At 43.1% G+C, this 18,163-nt stretch overlaps 1 protein-coding gene across 2 annotated transcripts in view; it reads right to left on the reverse strand.

The window, feature by feature from the left end:
• TJP3 (tight junction protein 3) overlaps positions 1-18,163 on the reverse strand; it is a 59,667-nt gene that overhangs the window by 40,263 nt on the left and 1,241 nt on the right. The window contains exon 1 of one of the 2 annotated variants that reach the window (XM_039349495.1): positions 5,737-6,701. The exons of the other annotated variant lie outside the window; for it this stretch is intronic. Coding sequence (XP_039205429.1) covers positions 5,737-5,754 — 18 coding nt within the window. The 5' untranslated portion in view covers positions 5,755-6,701. Of the gene's footprint in view, positions 1-5,736; positions 6,702-18,163 lie in introns of those variants that run through there. 2 annotated transcript variants of the gene reach the window in all.

The following is an 18,163-nucleotide window of genomic DNA, read 5'->3' on the forward strand; positions in this document are numbered from 1 at the left end:
CTTCTGGAGGCAGGTTGTTCCACTGATTAATTGTTCTAACAGTCATGAAGTTTCTCCTTAGTTCTAGGTTGCTTCTCTCTTTGGTTAGTTTCCATCATTCACTGAACGACTGCCACAGAAAAGGTCATAAAATTGGGTGCAGTCACATGGTGACCTGTTTAACTGTTATAATTCCTCCCCAGCCAGTGGATCCGGCAGCTGAGTCTGAGGAATCACATGAGGAGGAGGGGCCTGGAGTGACCTCAGAGTTGGAGGAAGGCTCTGAGGAGCTCCAAGACTTACAGTCAGACGAGGAGCCTGGCCCCTCTACTCGTGCTCAGGCTGAGACACAGCTGTGCTGGGAGCCTGAGTTGGACAGTGATGAAGAACAATTGGGACAAATCATAGATGCACGAAAGGGCAGGCAAGAGAAACAAGTAGGACAGAGGCATGCAATGCGGCAGCTCCAAAGGCAAAGGAGAAGGCATTAGGAAGCCACGCCTTGGCTGCATAATAAAAGGGAAGGTGTGGGATGTGCTGGTTGCCGAATGCAACAGTTCGTGTTGAGGATCGAGTTTCTGTGGACTGTGTTTGTTTGCCTTGGACATTGACTCAGGTCTGTGAGAATAAAAGGGGTTGGTTTTTTCTTGCGGTTCCTGCCTGTTTCTTGGAAGAGGGGTTTCTCCTTGTGAGCATAACAAGGACTCACGTAGGCTGGGACAGAACAATAACACCACCACTACTTACAACAATTCCGGGCTCCATTACGGTCATAAGCTGTAATGAGCCCAAAGTTTCATTGTTAAGCAGGACAGCGGTTAAGTAAATTTTCTCCTATTTTATGACCTTTCTTGCCACCGTTGTTAAGTGAATTGCTGCAGGTATTAAGTTAGTGACACTGTTGTTAATTTAACCTGGCTTCCCCATTGACTTTGCTTGTCAGAAGGTGGCAAAAGGGGATCACATGACCCTGGAACACTGCAACCGTCACAAATACATGCCAGTTGGCAAGCATCTGAATTTTGATCACATGACCACAGGGATGCTGCAATTGTTGTTGTTGTCCATCGATTTTGATGAAGACCTTGACATCTTGTGGTTGTGGACCATCAACGATGTGTCCGTAGGTGGCTAATAAGACCGATGTTAGCACGGAATGTTCTGCCACATACTGAACACAGAAATGTAGGCACTGTTACTTCAGCATTTGCAGCTCTGGCTTTGCGGAGTGCTCGCTTTTCTTGTGCCAAGATTGTCCTTCTGTGTTCATATGTCTGGCAACCCTGGTACACCAAGGTGCGCCATGTCGGTCAATCATGCGCCAGAAGTTCCCAAGAGATGGTGTTAATATCCAGGGACTTAACAGAAGCTTTTAACGTGTCTTTGTATCGCTTCTTTTGTCCCCCGTGTGATCGCTGCAATTATTGTAAGTGTGAAAAACAGTCATATCTCTTTTTTCAGGGCTGTTGTAACTTTGAATGGTCACTAAATGAACTGTTTTAAGTCGAGGACTACCTGTATTTTAAAAAAAATCATTCAAGGAATAGAATACAAACACTGTTAGGACTTGGTTAACCAACACTTTGGTCTTGCAGTTCCAATGGGAAAAAATACAGGAAATTAAAGAAAGGAAATCCAGGCTGAATCTTGGAACAAATTTCTGGATTATTTATTTATTTATGTCTTATTTTTATAAATAACTCAAGGTGTCAAACATACTTAATACTCCTTCTTCCTCCTATTTTATCCACAACAACCCTGTAAGTGGGTTGGGCTAAAAGAGGGACTGGCCCAAAGTCATCCAGCTGGCTTTCATGCTTAAGGCAGGACTAGAACTCATTGTGTCCTGGTGAGAATAGAATAGAATAGAATAGAATAGAATAGAATAGAATAGAATAGAATAGAATAGAAGCTGGAAGGGACCTTGGAGGTCTTATAGTCCAGCCCCCTGCTCAAGCAGGAGAACTATACAATCTCAGACAAGTGACTGTCTAGTCTCTTCTTAAAAATCTCCAGTGATGGAGCACCTGCGATTTCTGGTTCCCTGTTCCACTGGTTAATTGTCCTCACTGTCAGGAAGTTTCTCCTTAATTCTAGGTTGCTTCTCTCTTTGATCAGTTTCCAACCATTGTTTCTTGTTCTGCCCTCTGCTGCTTTGGTGAATAACGTGACCCCCTTTTCTTTGTGGAAGCCCCTCAAATACTGGAATGCTGCTATCATGTCTCCCCTATTTCTTCTTTTCTTTAGAGTAGCCCAGGGGTAGGCAACCCAAAACACTTAAAGAGCCACTTGGACCCGTTTCCCACCAAAAACAAAACATTGGGAGCGGCAAAACCATTTTGATATCTAAAATGAAGATAACGCTGCATATATCTTTTACCTTTATTATAGGTGTGTGTGTGTTTGTGTGTGTGTGTGTATGTATGTGTGTGTGTGTGTGTATATATATATATGTATATGTATATGTATGTATGTATGTATATACATACACACACACACACACACACAGAGAGAGGTAAAAAAAGGATATATGCAGTGTTATCTTCATTTTAGATGTCAAAAGGGTCTCTCTCTCTCTGTCTCTCTCCCTCTCTCTCTCCCTCTCTATCTGCCCTTGGTCTGCCACTCCTCTTCCCCCGCTCTCTTTCTTATTCTCTCTCTCTTTCCTCTCTCTCTCTCTCTCTCCCTTTCTCTCTTTCTCTCTCTCTCTCTTTCTCCCCCCCCCCTCCTATCTGCTGCTCACCTGACAAGCTTCAGGCGGTTGTCAACAAGATCAGGGGTAGGCAACCTCGTCTCTTTTATGACTCATGGACTTCAACTCCCAGAATTCCTGAGTCAGCCTAGCTGGGCTAGCTAGCTCTCTCCTGCCCTTCCTGCTTCCTGCAGAGACGCAGCAAAGGGAAGAGCTCTGCCCAGTAAGCTTTTCAGCTCCTCGGAGAACACTGTGAGTACACTCTGTTTTACACATACACACACACAAAAACACACACAGAGAGAGAGAGAGAGAGAGAGAGAGAGAGAGAGAAGCAGGGAAGCGCAATTCCTCTGTCTGTGTCTCTCTCTGCAAAGGCAGAGGAGGCTGGGAGCCGCATGGGAAGGCTCAAAGAGCCGCATGCGGCTCCGGAGCCGCAGGTTGCCGACCTGTGGAGTAGCCAAACCCAAGTCCTGCAGCCGTTCTTTGTATGTTTTAGTCTCCAGGCCTTTGATCATCTTAGTTGCTCTTCTCTGAATTTTTTTCCACACTCTCAACATCTTTTTTGTGATATGGTGACCAAAATTGGCTGCAGTACTCCAGGTGTGATCTTACTAGGGTTTTATAAAGCAGTACCAATACTTCGTGTGATCTTGATTCTATGCCTCTGTTTATACAACCCATGATTGTATTAGCTTTTTTGGTTGCTGCTGCACACTGCTGGCTCATAATCAAGTGATTGTTCACTAGGACTCCAAGGTCCCTCTCACAGTTGCTGTTTTTTAAGCCAGATCTTGCCCAATCTGTATTTGTGCCTTTGGTTTTTCCTGCCTAAACGTAAGACTTCGCTTTTCTCCACATTGAAACTCATTTTGTTGGATAGGGCCCATTGTTCAAGTTTGTCAAGATCTTTTTGGATCCTGAGTTTGTCTTCTGGGATGTTGGCTACTCCTGTCAGTTTGGCGTCATCTGCAAATTTGATGAGTTTCCCTTCAATTCCCTCATCTAAGTCATTGATGAAGATGTTGAAGAGTACTGGGCCTAAGATGGAATCTTGTGCTACCCCGCTGCTTGCTTCTCTCCATGTGGATGTAGTACCATTGAGAACTACTTGTTGAGTACGGCCTGCCGGCCAGCTACAGATCCATCTGGTGGTGAGGTTGTCTATTCCACCTTTTTCTAGCTTACCAAGGAGTAGGTTGTGGTCAGCTTTATCAAATGCTTTACTGAAATCCAAGTATACTATGTCCTCAGCATTTGACCCAAAGTCATTCAGTCGGCTGCCAGGCCTAAGGCAAGACTACATTCTGCAACGACAATTCTGCTTAAAACAGAGGACTTTTCCTCCATGGAGAGTTTCAAATGGAAACTGCTCTGTCTGAAACATTAAGCAGGTTCTTTACACGAAGCAGGGGGTTCGACTAGATGACCTCTGAGAGCTCACCCATTTTATAACGGCTTGCATGAACTGGCAAAGGCTCTCCAGCAGACTAAAGTTTCTTCTCCACTCCTGGTTCTTCTCTCTTTTTCATTTGGGGGATTTGAACCTGCAACCTTGTGTGTCATGGATCCACAATCCAGGACCCACAATCCCACAAGCTCAGTGAGGATCCTTGCTCATTAAGGCCACGTGGAAAATGGCAGGCTTTGTGCTTTGCCCCACAACCCAACACTCTAGAAAGGCAAACAATTCCCTCCAATATAATGGGAGCTGTTGCAGCCAGAGATAAAATCCTGCTTTCCTAGGCTGGTGACGTTATAGCTACCTGGAAAGTCTTTAGTTTATCTTACTATTTAACCCTGATCTGAACAGGACTGCCACCATCACCTTCCCAATGCCCACAATTCAACAGAGTTTCTTCCTGGTAGGACAGCGCAACAATACATGTGGTTTTACAAGCAGAAAAGGCTCTTTTTCTTTCCCCCCACTCCCTACCCACAGGGCATTCTCTCCATTCCAGGGAACAGATACATCTGTTGAATGACTGCCTATTCTTTTTTTTCTATAATATTTTTTTTTATTTTTCCAAACTCTCCCCCATACATATACCGTGATATTTATCAGATGTTAACATACATCGTTTTTACATTCATATATAAGATACTTCTAATAAAATGAAATAAATACATTTTATTTATTGGTGTTGCTCGCCCATTTCCCCTTTCACTGTATCCACACGCCTTCTTTTCTACCTTCTTTCTCTCTTTCTTCTCTTCCCTACTTCCCTTTTCTTCCTCTCCTCTTCTCTTTCCTTCACCACTCTCCTCCCCTTTCTCCCCACTTCTCCTCTTCTCCTCCAACCTTCCTACTTCCTTCTCCCCTCCTTTACTCTTTTCTCTCTCCTCTCCTTTCTTCCCTCTCATCCCTCTTCAGATACAATTCAGGGGTAATGAATGATTGCCTGTTCTTGCTGATCTGGGACACTGAGATCTGAAGAAGACAAACTAGCAGCACGTTTTCATTTCAAAAAGGCTCTGGGTTTAGCACGGATGGAAGAACAGAATTTGAGTCCTCGGCAGTAGCCTATTTCTTTCTTGGGAATGTGATACTTGTGCTTCAACCACACTGTAGAAACCACATTCCACCCCCAAAACACAAAACAAACACACCCCACGCATGCCAAGACGTTGACTGGGAATAATTCAATGACCTGCATTTTTCCGGTGTCCCAAACACACTCGTCCCTTCCATTGTTTCCCAGCCCCAGCCCGGGTGTTTACAAGGAAAACGCAGAAACATTTTTCAACTGAATTAAACTAAGGTGGCGATCTTGGAAACACAAAACGTGCTTCGGAACTGCCCAGTCGGAACTCCCTAATCAATCACCTTTATGCCCAAATCAGCCCCAACTGCACCCCCAAATTTTGCAAATGAAAGTGCTGGGCCCAGATCAGCCCACCTGGCCGGTGGGATCAAACCATCAAGATTTGATTGCTGAGGGAAAACTTTTCTCACCAGGAATTTTTCCTTTTTTTTTTTTTTTTTTTGCCACACGGAAAAAAGCAGTTGGCAAACATATACAAACATCTCTCTCTCTCTCTCTCTTTTTTGCATTTGCACTTGCCTCAAACCTCACAGCCATGTTGCTCAGTTGTTTCCCGGCCTGGTCACCATCTTCCTCAAAAGAGGCTGGCTCCGAGGAGTTTTAAGTGGGGCTCACGGGGGTTGCAGACCCCATCCAAATCCTGGAGAGACTTCCTTCTACCTGCTCCAGCTGAGCCTTTCCCCAGAAAAACAGGCTGGCAGAGCAGCGGGTCCAGCCCCCTCCATTCCCCTCCACCCCTTTTCCTTGAGTTCCCAAGCCCCGCCCAGGCACCTGGGTCAGGTGAAGGCTCACCACTCAGGCACGGATTCCAGGTGGGGCCAGAGCACGCCAGTTCTCTGCCAAGCTGTGTAAGTCCAGAGGTTTCTGTAAGAAAAACCTTGGAGAGTCCCGAGCCCCAGATTTGGTTGCAGCTGGCCCAGGAGCCAGATCAGACAACTAGGACAACAGAGGGATCTGATTCCCACCTCCGTTTCTTTTCCTTCCTGGTGTTTTCCTACAACAATAAGATTCTGGGCTTTGTTGTTTTTTTTTTCCAAATCAGTTGACTGTTGATCCATTGATTGCAACAGGAATTGACCAACCGGCTTGTTGTCATCATCACAGGCTAAGAAAGTCACTCAAAGTCACCCAGCCGGCTTTCATGCCTAAGGCGAGACTAGAATTAGCCTAGTCTGAACCACTAGACCGTCTCTTTAACCACACAAACTTTTAAAAGTTTCCAGTCTTGGTCTGCCTGCTTAAGGCTGGCGGTGGCTCCTTTGCAGTGAACTTGTGGTTGAGGGGACTGTGGATAGGGGACCTGGAGATTTAGCCCCAAATATCCCTCAAATATCCCTAATGCCAGCATTAGCAATGCTGTCGGGCTTCATTTCTGATGCTGGTCTGTTTCCAGTAAGAAATTAATTAACGTAAAGCACCAATATTCCCACGGTTCATATTTGGATGCTGTACTGATTTATTTACTTAGCTGAGTACAGGATCTTTCCCCCCCCCCCCCAGATTAACTCAGTGTTGATTCATTGGTTGTGACAAGAATTGACTCATCAGCCTGTCAGCTGAGCCTGAGGTCATGAGCTGAGAGAGATTGACTGGCTCAAAGTCATCCAGCCTTTGGTGGGACTAGAATTCAGTCGAGATTGCAGCTCTTTCTCCTGTTTAACAGAAGAACAGAGTTGGAAGGGACTTTAGGGGTCTTCTAGTCCAACCCCCTGCTCAAGCACGGAGGCCCTATACAATTTCAGACAAATGGCTGTTCAATATCTTTTTAAAAGCCTCCAGCGATGGAGCACCCACAATTTCTCCCATAAAAAATATGGTGAGACGTAAATTTCAGAATGCCATACCGGCTCGGACGTCGCCCGGGTTAACAAGGTCCGCACTAGATATTGGAGTTCCTGGATATCTGGTGAAAAATGGGTTACAGGACTCAGGACTGTTGGCTGAGCAACCAGGGCCAGCAGGCTGCAGAACTACTGGAAGAAAAGGTGTTTACCCGTCGCAGATACACAGTGATGGAAAACAAAGAAATAATGATCTGTTACTACAGATCAAGTCCAACAAGACGAGGATATCTAAAACGAATGCACCAATTCTGGAAAGAACAACATCCAGAATCAGAAATAACAGAACAGAGACTAGCAGATCAACGCCGATTTATAACACGAAATAAAGTATTTACAGAAACAGAATTGGACGAACTGCAAAGGTTTACCCAGGGCAAAGAAATCAAAGCCTTACCAGAAGTAATTCAGAATGTAGAGGCAAACCAGGGGGAGTTGGCAGTGAAAGAATCCAGTAGAGATATACAACTGTTCTCATTTGGAAACCAGGCACCTCTTCCTCAGGAAGAACAAAACCCTCTAACTAAAGAAATAAAAGAATTGAAACAAAGAATAATTGAGCATCTAGAACAGCACAAAAACAACAGAATAAGGCTGCCTGCATTGAAGCTTGTTCCAAAGAAACAGCTAGCACAAGCATTAAAAGATGCAAATACTGCAATAGCAAGTATAAGCACCAATTCACTGCAAGAAACAAACCAACTAATGTACAGCACAGCTGCAGTTATAACAGAATACCTGGGATGTAAAATCAACAAAAAAGAAAAACAAACAAACAGTGCACCAGAAAAAATGGAAGGTTAGACTAGAAAATAAGATCAGCAAGTTAAGATCACATGCAAGCAAGCTAGAACAGATGAAAGAAAAGAAGCTGAAGAACAAGAAGACCAAAGAATACCTAATCAAGAAATACCACTTAGAAACAAGGAAGATCAAGGAAGCACTGGAAATAATAAAGCAACAAATAACAGCTATAGCCAGGAAAATCAGTAGATATGAAGCTCGAATTGCAAACTATAGGCAGAACCTCCAATTTCAATCCAATCAGAAACGTTTCTACCAATCCATCAATGGAGAAACTGCAAGGAATCAGTCAGTACCTGACAAGGAAGAAACAGTGCAGTTCTGGAAGCAGATATGGGATAACCCAAAGAAATACAACAAGGATGCAGCTTGGTTAAAAGAGGTGGATGCAAATAAAACAGAAGTTGAAATGAAAGAACTAGTAATAACAACAAAAATGGTAGAAAAAAGAGCAAAGAAAATCAAAAATTGGTCAGCACCAGGTGAAGATGAACTGCATGGGTTTTGGTTGAAACATCTAACTGTTATACACCCACTCATTGCCAAGCAGTTCAACAATATACTACAAGGAGGAGAAATTGAAAAGTGGCTAACAACTGGGAAAACCTACCTAATAATGAAAAATCCAGCAAAAGGGGCAACACCAGGTAACTACAGGCCAATTACCTGCTTACCAACAACTTCAAATTACTAACTGGTGTGGTAGCTGATGCAGTACAACAGCATCTAGTTGAAAACAATCTCTTTCCACCTGAGCAGAAAGGAAACCGCCCCAATAGCAGAGGAACAAAAGATCAACTCCTAATAGACAAAATGATCTTGGAAAACTGCAAGAGAAGGAAGACCAACCTGAATGTGGCATGGATTGACTACAAAAAGGCATTTGACTCTCTGCCACATGATGGATAATCAAGTGCCTAGAAATAACAGGAGTCAGTAGAAACATCAGAAAATTTGTGCAAAGATCGATGGCACAATGGAAGACACAGTTGCAGATCAATGGTGAAAGCTGGGAGAGGTTAATATCAAGAGAGGAATATTTCAAGGAGATTCATTATCACCATTACTATTTGTTATTGCACTGTTTCCTCTGTCAACAATACTGAATAACTCAGGACATGGTTATCAAACATCAAAAACATCTGCTAGACTATCCCACCTCCTTTACATGGATGATCTGAAGCTGTATGGAAAAACATCATCTGAAATAGAATCGCTGCTCAACACTGTCCGTATATATAGCCAAGATATTGTAATGGAGTTTGGCTTGGACAAATGTGCCACACTTACTATCAAACAAGGAAAAATAGTGAAAACTGAAGGAATCAAGATGCCCCACGAAAATAACATTAAGAGTCTGGATGAGGAAGAGTACTACAAATACTTGGGTATCCTTCAAGCTGACAACATCAAGCACACTGAAGTCAAGAAAAAGATTAGAGGTGAATACATCAAGAGAGTGAAGAAGATCTTAAAATCCAAACTCAATGGAGGAAATACCATAAAGGCAATCAACACCTGGGCAATCCCAGTCATTAGGTACACAGCTGGAATAGTGGACTGGACTCAAGCAGAACTAAAAGCAATGGATAGGCAGACCAGAAAAATAATGACAATGAATCATGCCCTTCATCCACGCAGTGACATTGATAGACTTTATCTACCAAGGCAAATAGGTGGGCGTGGAATGCTACAAGTACATCAGATGGTTGAAGAAGAAAAAATGGCTTTGGAAGAATATCTGAAGAACAATGATGAAGATGCACTGAAATTAGTATATCAGGAAGGCTTACTGACTACTGGAGAGACCAAACTGGCCTACAAGAAAGACCAAATGAAGAACAGAATAGAGGCATGGGAAGACAAAGCACTACATGGCCAATACATGAAAAAAATAGCTGGGAAAGCAGATAATAATAAAACCTGGCAATGGCTAAGAGCAGGAAAATTGAAGAAAGAGACCGAGGGATAATTCTGGCTGCACAAGACCAAGCCTTAAGGACAAATGCATACAAAGTCAAAATTGAGAAGACAGCAACAGACAGTAAGTGCCGCCTATGCAAAGAAGCTGAAGAAACAGTGGACCACTTGGTAAGCTGTTGCAAGAAGATTGCACAGACTGATTACAAGCAGCGACATGACAAAGTAGCAACAATGGTGCATTGGAAGATCTGCAAAAAATATCATTTGCCTGTAAGCAAAAACTGGTGGGATCATAAAATAGAGAAAGTCATAGAAAATGATAAAATTAAACTGCTCTGGGACTTCAGAATTCAAACAGACAAGCACCTGCAACATAACACCCCAGACTTAACAATTGTCGATAAGAAAGACAAAAAAGTCTGGATAGTGGACGTGGCAGTGCCTGGAGATAGCAGAATAGAAGAGAAAGAACTGGAGAAGATAACAAAATACAAAGACCTACAAATAGAAATAGAAAGACTGTGGCAAAAGCAAGCAAGGGTAGTACCAATAGTCATAGGCTCCTTGGGTGCAATCCCAAAACAACTGGAGCACCACTTGAACACCATTGGCATTGACAAATTCGCTATTAGTCAATTGCAAAAGGCGGCCTTATTAGGAACTGCTTCCATCCTGCGACGATACCTGTAATACCATCAAACATCCACATCTGCCTATCCCAGGTCCTGGGTAAGGACTCGATAGGTAGACAAAATACCAAATCCAGTCTGAACATCTGGCTGACTGTGCGATGATTGATGATAATAATAATAATAATAATAATAATAATAATGATGTTGGAAGGGACCTTGGAGGTCATTAGTGTTCAGGCAGGATATCATTTCAGACAAATGGCTGTCCAGTCTCTTCTTAAAAACTTCCAGTGTTGGAGCATTTACTGCTTCTGGAGGCAGGCTATTCCACTGATTAATTGTTCTAACTGTCAGAAAGTTTCTCCTTAGTTCTAGGTTGCTTCTCTCCTAGATTAGTTTCCATCCATTGCTTCTTTTCCTACCTTCAGGGGCTTTGGAGAATAAGTTGACCTGTCTCTTCTTTGTGGCAGCCCCTGAGATACTGGAAGACTGCTATCATTCCACCCCTAGGTCAACACAGTCTCCTGCTTTCTAGCTAGGTGTCTTCACCACTAGACCAAACTGGGTCTAAACATAGATGAAAAGTCAATATAGAAAAAGATAGGAAAACAGAGAGATAGGCTTGTTTTCTTCTAGGCAGCCTTTGTTGATAAATCTTTTACATTTTTTTTTATTGGATCTGGTGACCAGTGTCCATGTCTAAGCCTGCAGAGTTAAGCTGATATCTTATAAGCTCGTAGGTTCAAACGTTCCTTCTTTTATTTGGCCAATTTCTACCTCTATAGAGGTAGAAGAGCCTCTTCTACCTCTGTACCTCTACAGAGGTAGAAGAGTACAGAGAGGAGCAACAAAGATGACCAGGGGACTGGAGGCTGAAACATACAAGGAACGGTTGCTGGAATTGGGTATGTCTAGTTTAATGAAGAGAAGACGAGGGGGGACATGATAGCAATGTTCCAATATCTCAGGGGCTGCCCCAAAGAAGAAAGCTATTCTCCAAAGCGCTTGAAGGCAGGACAAAAAGCAAAAGATGGAAACTAATCAAGGAGAGAAGCAACCTAGAACTAAGGAGAAACTTTCTGACAGTTAGAACAATTAATCAGTGGAACAGCCTGCCTCCAGAAGCAGTAAATGCTCCAACACTGGAAGTTTTTAAGAAGAGACTGGACAGCCATTTGTCTGAAATGATATCCTGCCTGAACACTAATGACCTCCAAGGTCCCTTCCAACATTATTATTATTATTATTATTATTATTATTATTATTATTATTATTATTATTATTATTATTATTATTAGGCTTCCAGAGGTGAATTCAAAACACTCAATGGGATTTCAAAAGCCAACATTCTGCCCTGAAAAATCGCTGATCTTGCCTCTGAATGAGTCTCTGAATTTAGTAAACTGCAGATAATTCTAGTTTCCCCTTCTGTTCCCAATGTCAATATTTGTTGCAAAAGGTCTGGACTGCGATTAACAGACAAAAGGGTGGAAATTGCTTGGCGGAGGTCAAAAGTAAATTCCAGATTTTAACTAAATCTCAAACACAACATCACTGCAAAAATGCAAAAACAGCTAGGTTGGGCCATTGTGCTAGCCTTAAGCAGCCTGAAGCCGTTCAGGTGTATGGGTATTGTAGTTGCAGGAAGCCACCAGCTAGCCGCAAGAGTGGCTGATCTGTTGCAGGCAGAAGTCAAACCTAGAGAATTTCTTAAATTCTGATTTTCCTTTGGAAACGGGGTTGTGATCAGCATCTCACGCGCTTGGGGGAAAAAATGTTCCTTGCCACAAATGTAATCAGGCACTCCCAGTCAGTACAGAAAGCTCCACAACTGCTTTATTCATATAAAACCACTCTCTTTCTTAAGAAACTCCATTTTCAAACTTCTGCACATTAGAAAGCAGTAGACAAAATTACTTTTACCTGAGCTTCTAGAGGAAAAACGAGATAAATCTGATGCAGTGTTTTTTTCACCTCAGTAACTTGAAGAGGTATGGACGTCAATTCCTAACATTCTCCCCTGGAAATGCTGGGAGTTGAAGTCCCAAGGTTGAAAAACACGGATCTGATGTAATCAGTCAACTAAAACAGTCGATATTAGATTGTCGCCTTCTTTAGATGCACAAATAGAACAGACAATTGACAAGAAAAGCTGAGGAAGCTCTGCTCAGAAACAAACCCTTAAATTAGGGGATGTTCCCAAGATGGCAACCAACAGGAGGAAGAAAGCGTTCTGGGTAATGTTCGCCACCTTCAGTTATTTGTAAAAATAATAAAGTTAAGGTATAAATAAATAATATACAATAAATAAATATCTTGGAGTTTTATTTGTTTGTCTTATTATTAAATGTATATGCTGCCCATCTCAATGCTGGGCAGAATGTACATATATTTATATACAATTTTAGCCTTATCTGAGGAAAGTTATGCTACTTTGTAGGTTTCCCCAGCTCTGAGATGCCATATATGTTAGTGAACAGCAGAGGGCGTCTTGCTCAACAGCATCCAACATTGGGATGGGATGTTTGGTCGCTATGTGATATATTCATTAAATGAGTCTGATTTTAATACCTTTTTGGCCATGGTCATTAAGCAAATCACATAGTCATTAAGTTAATCCGGCTTCCCTATTTGACTTTGCTTGTCAGAAAATCCCTGGGAAGGTAGCAAATGGCAATCATGTGACCAAAGGGCACCGCAAATATTGTAAATACATGCTGGTTTCCAAGCACCCAAATTATGGTCCTATGGGGACACTGCAGTGATTGTTATTGCAAAGAATGGGCATTGTCACCTTTTGGTTGTTAAACAAATGGTCCTAAGTCGAGGATTCCTCCCTTTTTTTTAATGACTCTGTAATCCCTCAATTTGGGGTAGTAGAGATGGTGACTGGATAGAACTGAGACTTTACTGGCTGGATGCCCTTCCTGATGCCTACTCGAAGTTCACAGCAGATATATTTTCTTTGCACCCTAGGAGAAAACATGTGCTGCTACCTAGGATTGAAATAATGATGATGGTGATGATGAGAAGAAGAAGAAGAAGAAGAAGAAGAAGAAGAAGAAGAAGAAGAAGAAGAAGAAGAAGAAGAAGAAGAAGAAGAAGAAGAAGAAGAAGAAGGAAGAAGAAGAAGAAGAAGAAGAAGAAGAAGAAGAAGAAGAAGAAGAAGAAGAAGAAGAAGAAGAAGAAGAAGAAAAAATTACGAAATATCACGACCTGACCATCGAAACTGCGCGATTATGGATGAAACGTGTAACAGTGATACCCATTGTCATCGGGGCATTGGGAACTATGTCCAAAAACTTACAACAATTCATTTAGCAACCGTTCAAAATGACAACACATCGAGAAAAGTGACATGACCTTTTTTCACACTTGACCGATTCACTTAACAACTATGGCAAGAAAGATTGTAAAAAATGGGGCAAAAATCACTTAGCAACTGTTTTGCTTAGCAACAGAAAATTTGGGCTTATGTGTAGTCATAAGTCAAGGACTCCCTCTAATGGTCAAGAGTTTCCTTTTATTTTCAATGCACCTATTTTGGATTCATTTCAAGGCACACAGTACTTAAAAGGAGTCCTAGAGAGAAGTATGCACACAGGCTGTGTCTGCACAAGGGGGCAGCATAAAACCTACCAAAACACGCTCAGCTAAATTAGTTCCAACCTCACTGAAGTTCTGGGGAGTTTAAGGGCACCTGCAAAAACAGGCCATTTGGGAAGCTGATGAGTCGATGTAAGCACCGACTCAGAAAAGTGGATTAATTTAGTCACCAGGTTAAATAAATTCAGACATTCAGTTCCACAAATATACCCACAATTGGGGAGTGGAAGCCTCCGTATAGTTAAAAGAATTTCAGGTAGTCCTCGACTTATGACCACAATTGAACCCAACATTTCTGTTGCTAAGTGAGACAGTTCTTAAGTGAGTTTTGCCTCATTTTACGACTTTTCTTGCCATAGTTGTTAAGTGAATCATTGCAGTTCTTAATCTAGTAACCCGATTGTAAAGTGAATCTGGTTTCCCCATGGACTTTGTGTGTCAGAAGGTCACAAAAAGTATGACCCAAAAAGTATGACCCAGTTGCCAAGCATCTGAATTCTGATCACATGATCATGGAGAGGCTGCAACGGTCGTAAGTGTGAAAACTGGTCATAAGTCACTTTTTCAGTGCTGTTGTAACTTTGAACAATCGCTAAATGAATGATTGTAAGTCAAGGAATACCTGTACAGACCAAGAACCGAGGGGTAACACCCTGCTGTTTCTTGACTGTTGTTGGTTTTTTTGCTAGCAATGAATAATTAAGTCAAGGACTCCTGTGTGCCATGTCTAAAACACGCCTAAAACCTTGGCAACTTTCAGATTGAAAAACATTCTGGGAATTGAAGCCCACGCAACTTTCAGACGCGTGGACTTCAACTCCCAAAATTCCTCAGCCAGTCATGATGGCTGGGGAATTCTGGGAGTTGAAGTCCATGCATCTGAAAGTTGCCAAGGTTGGGAAACCTCGCATTAAGCTGTAGCTGCTGTCCATCTCCCAACTGCTGTGCTCACGAGACACAACTGCTTTGGGAAAGGAAAGGAACAAGATCGTGAGAGTTTATGCCAGGGGTCCTCCAACTTGGCCACTTTAAGACTTGTGGACTTCAACTCCCAGATTTCCCCAGCCAGCATGGGTGGCTGGGGAATCCTGGGAGCTGAAGTCCAGAAGTCATAAAGTGGCCATGTTTGAGGATCCCTGCTGGTTTATGCAATGAAATTGATCCTATGAAACCTATTTGGTTCTCTAGTGGCAGTTTATGATCAGAGACCACTAAAGGGGCCCTCAGAAATGGAGAAAAGGTTAAGTTACAATCAACAACAGGAAGTCATAGACAAAAATATGGTGTTCTCACAACTGGTTATACCTGAACTTTTCTGCTGTTCTGCCTGAGTGCCCTGTTTGTCCCTTACAAACTGAAGCACCATCCATGCAAATCAGCCCCATTTCCCGCTGCACAATGCAAAAAGAAAGGTGTGTAGACCAAACCTGGCAACTTTAAGGACTTCAACTCCCAGAATTCCCCAGCCAGCATGTTGTCTAAGGACTATCTGTACATGGGATTGGAGAGCTGGTATACACCCCCAGATTATTAAGAGCTTCTATACACTAGCACAGAGGTCCCCAACCTTTGGGGCACCAGGGACTTGTTCTGTGGAGAGAAGCTTTTCCGCGGACCGGAGGGTGTGAGGTTTTGTGTTCTACCTGCATCCCATGGATGTGGTTTTGCTTGTTTGTGCGGACCAGTTGCTGGCATGCTGTGGATCGATACTGGTCCACAGCCTGGGGGTTGGGGCCCACTGCAATAGCAGCCTGTTGTCTCTCTGAACTGAGAAGAACATGGCCTTCCTTGTGATGCCCACTCCCTTCCTCTCCTGAGCTGGAAATCTTTATTTCTGAGGCATGTCCTCCCCGTCCTTCTCTTCATTAAACTAGACATACCCAATTCCACCAACCATTCCTTATATGTTTTAAGCTCCAGTCTCCTAATCAACTTTGTTGCTCTTCTCTGCACTTTTTCTAGAGCAGTGTTTCTCAACCTTGACAATTTTAAGGCATGTGGACTTCAACTCCCAGAATTCCACAGCCAGCATTGCTGGCTGTGGAATTCTGGGAGCTGAAGTCCACATGCCTTAAAATTGTCAAGGTTGAGAAACATTGCTCTAGAGTCTTAACATCTTTTTTACATCCTGGTGACCAAAACTGGATGTAGTATTCCAAGTGTGGCCTTATCAAGGCATTGTAAACTGTTGCATGCCATATTGATTTGATTTGATGCCTGACTTGGTTTCCAGGGCCTCAAGGGTGAAAGAAAAGCCCATCAGATTATTGCAGCCGGCTGTCTTGACTTGTTTGACCCCTCCTCTCCTGTGGACATCGCTGGTGTTGCCTTTTATTTCACAAGCCCTCGGCAGAGTTAAGCAACCCTCCTCAGCTGCACAAAGATTGTGGCCGATAAGACCAGCCAAGGATGGACACTGAAAAATCTCAGAAAACCAGCCACGAGGTCAACTCTTTTTTCCAAAAGTCACACCCTGCAAATAAACTACTTTTTTTTTTTTTGGTATGTCTGGCTTGCAATCCTAGATAAATCCAACAGAGGTCAAACATGGCAAACAATATTAGTTTCCCTTCTCTAATCTGTTTAAGATTTTGAGTGCTTCCTCTCCAATACCTCCTCCCCAAAGAACAACATCCAAGAGATGGCTGGATAAATATTTTGCAGCAAAAACAAAGAAAAAGGGAGCCGTTGTGGAGCCTTGGTGAAGGTGCTGGAGTAGTGAAGGGCACACAATATGAACTTTGTAGTCCCAACGATATGGACTTTCTGGAGGGTTGGGTTCTGCTCCCCTACAGCAGGGGTAGGCAACCTCGGCTCTTTTATGACTCATGGACTTCAATTCTGGGAGTTGAAGTCCATGGGTCATAAAAGAGCCGAGGTTGTCTACCCCTGCCCTACAGCCATTGGAAGCTGCCTGCAAGACTTTGGGACAGCCCTCCTCTCTCAGCTTCAGAACCAAAGTGGCTTAACGGGAAGGTGCTGGACTAGGTGTTGGGAAAGCTAGTTCAAGCCCTCCCCCCCACCCGACTCAGCTCCAGAAGCTCATTGGCTGACTTTGGGACAGTCTCTCCCTCTCAGCTTAAGAGCCAATCAGGTGTAGTAGGGAAGGGGCTGGAGGTCCATTTTAGACACAGAAGCTCATTGGCTGACTTCCCCTCTCAGCCCAAAGCGTCAATCAAGTGGTAGTAGTAAAAATACTGGACTAGGAGTGGGGAATCTCAGGTTCTAGCCCCACCAACCATGGATGCTCATTGGCTGACTTTGAGCCAGTCCCTCCCTCTCCAACCAAGAACCAATCAGGTGTAGTGGAGAAGGGAATTGACTGGGAACAGGAAAATCCAATTTCTAGTTCCCCCTCCCCCCACCTCAGCCCCAGAAGCTCAATAGCTTTGGGGCAACTCCCTCCCTCTCAGCCCAAAGAGCCAATCAGCTGCAGTGGGGAAAGGGATGGGTTAAGAGTGGGGAAACACATATACATGCCTCCCCTCAGCCATGGAAGCTGTTTGGGGGATCTGGGGCCAGCCCCTTTCTCTTGACCCAATTTACCTCAGAGGGAATAAATTAATGAGTCTCCTGCAAATTGCCTTTTGCTCCCGAAGAAAGGGCAGGGTATAAGTTCTGACAGATACATGAATAATCAATAGCGGTTCTTTAGAAGTGATGAAATTCACTATTGCATATATGGTTACGCTTTACAAAATAAAAGACCGGAACATTCAGTTTTATTTTCCCTGTAACTCTTGGCCCCAAACCAGTCTGTCTTTCCTCCAACTAAAGATGGAGAGATATTTCCTTATCTTAATCCCACAGGGGACTTTAATTTTTCATCCAAAGGACACCAGAAGTTGACCTGGACAACAAAATCTTGAAGCCAAAACTAAAGTCTGGTTTCATTTTAAACTTGATTAAATTAAGCAAATTCTATGCACTTGGCTCCTGATGCACTGGATAATTTCCCAGTTAAAAATTACAATTCAACCGAAGCTTTTACAGGCAGGGGTGAATCATAGCTCTGCCACTGAAGCACCATCCCTTTAAAGAGCTTTTTATTAAACCATTTCACCACTTACTTCCTTTTGTCTTCCTGTAACATATGCAGCCAGCTGTTATGGTCTGTTAAATCTGATTTAGGTCATAGCA

This window comes from Crotalus tigris, unplaced genomic scaffold (assembly GCF_016545835.1).
Source record: "Crotalus tigris isolate CLP2741 ecotype Arizona unplaced genomic scaffold, ASM1654583v1 scf7180000018278.843604, whole genome shotgun sequence".
NCBI lineage: Eukaryota > Metazoa > Chordata > Lepidosauria > Squamata > Viperidae > Crotalus > Crotalus tigris.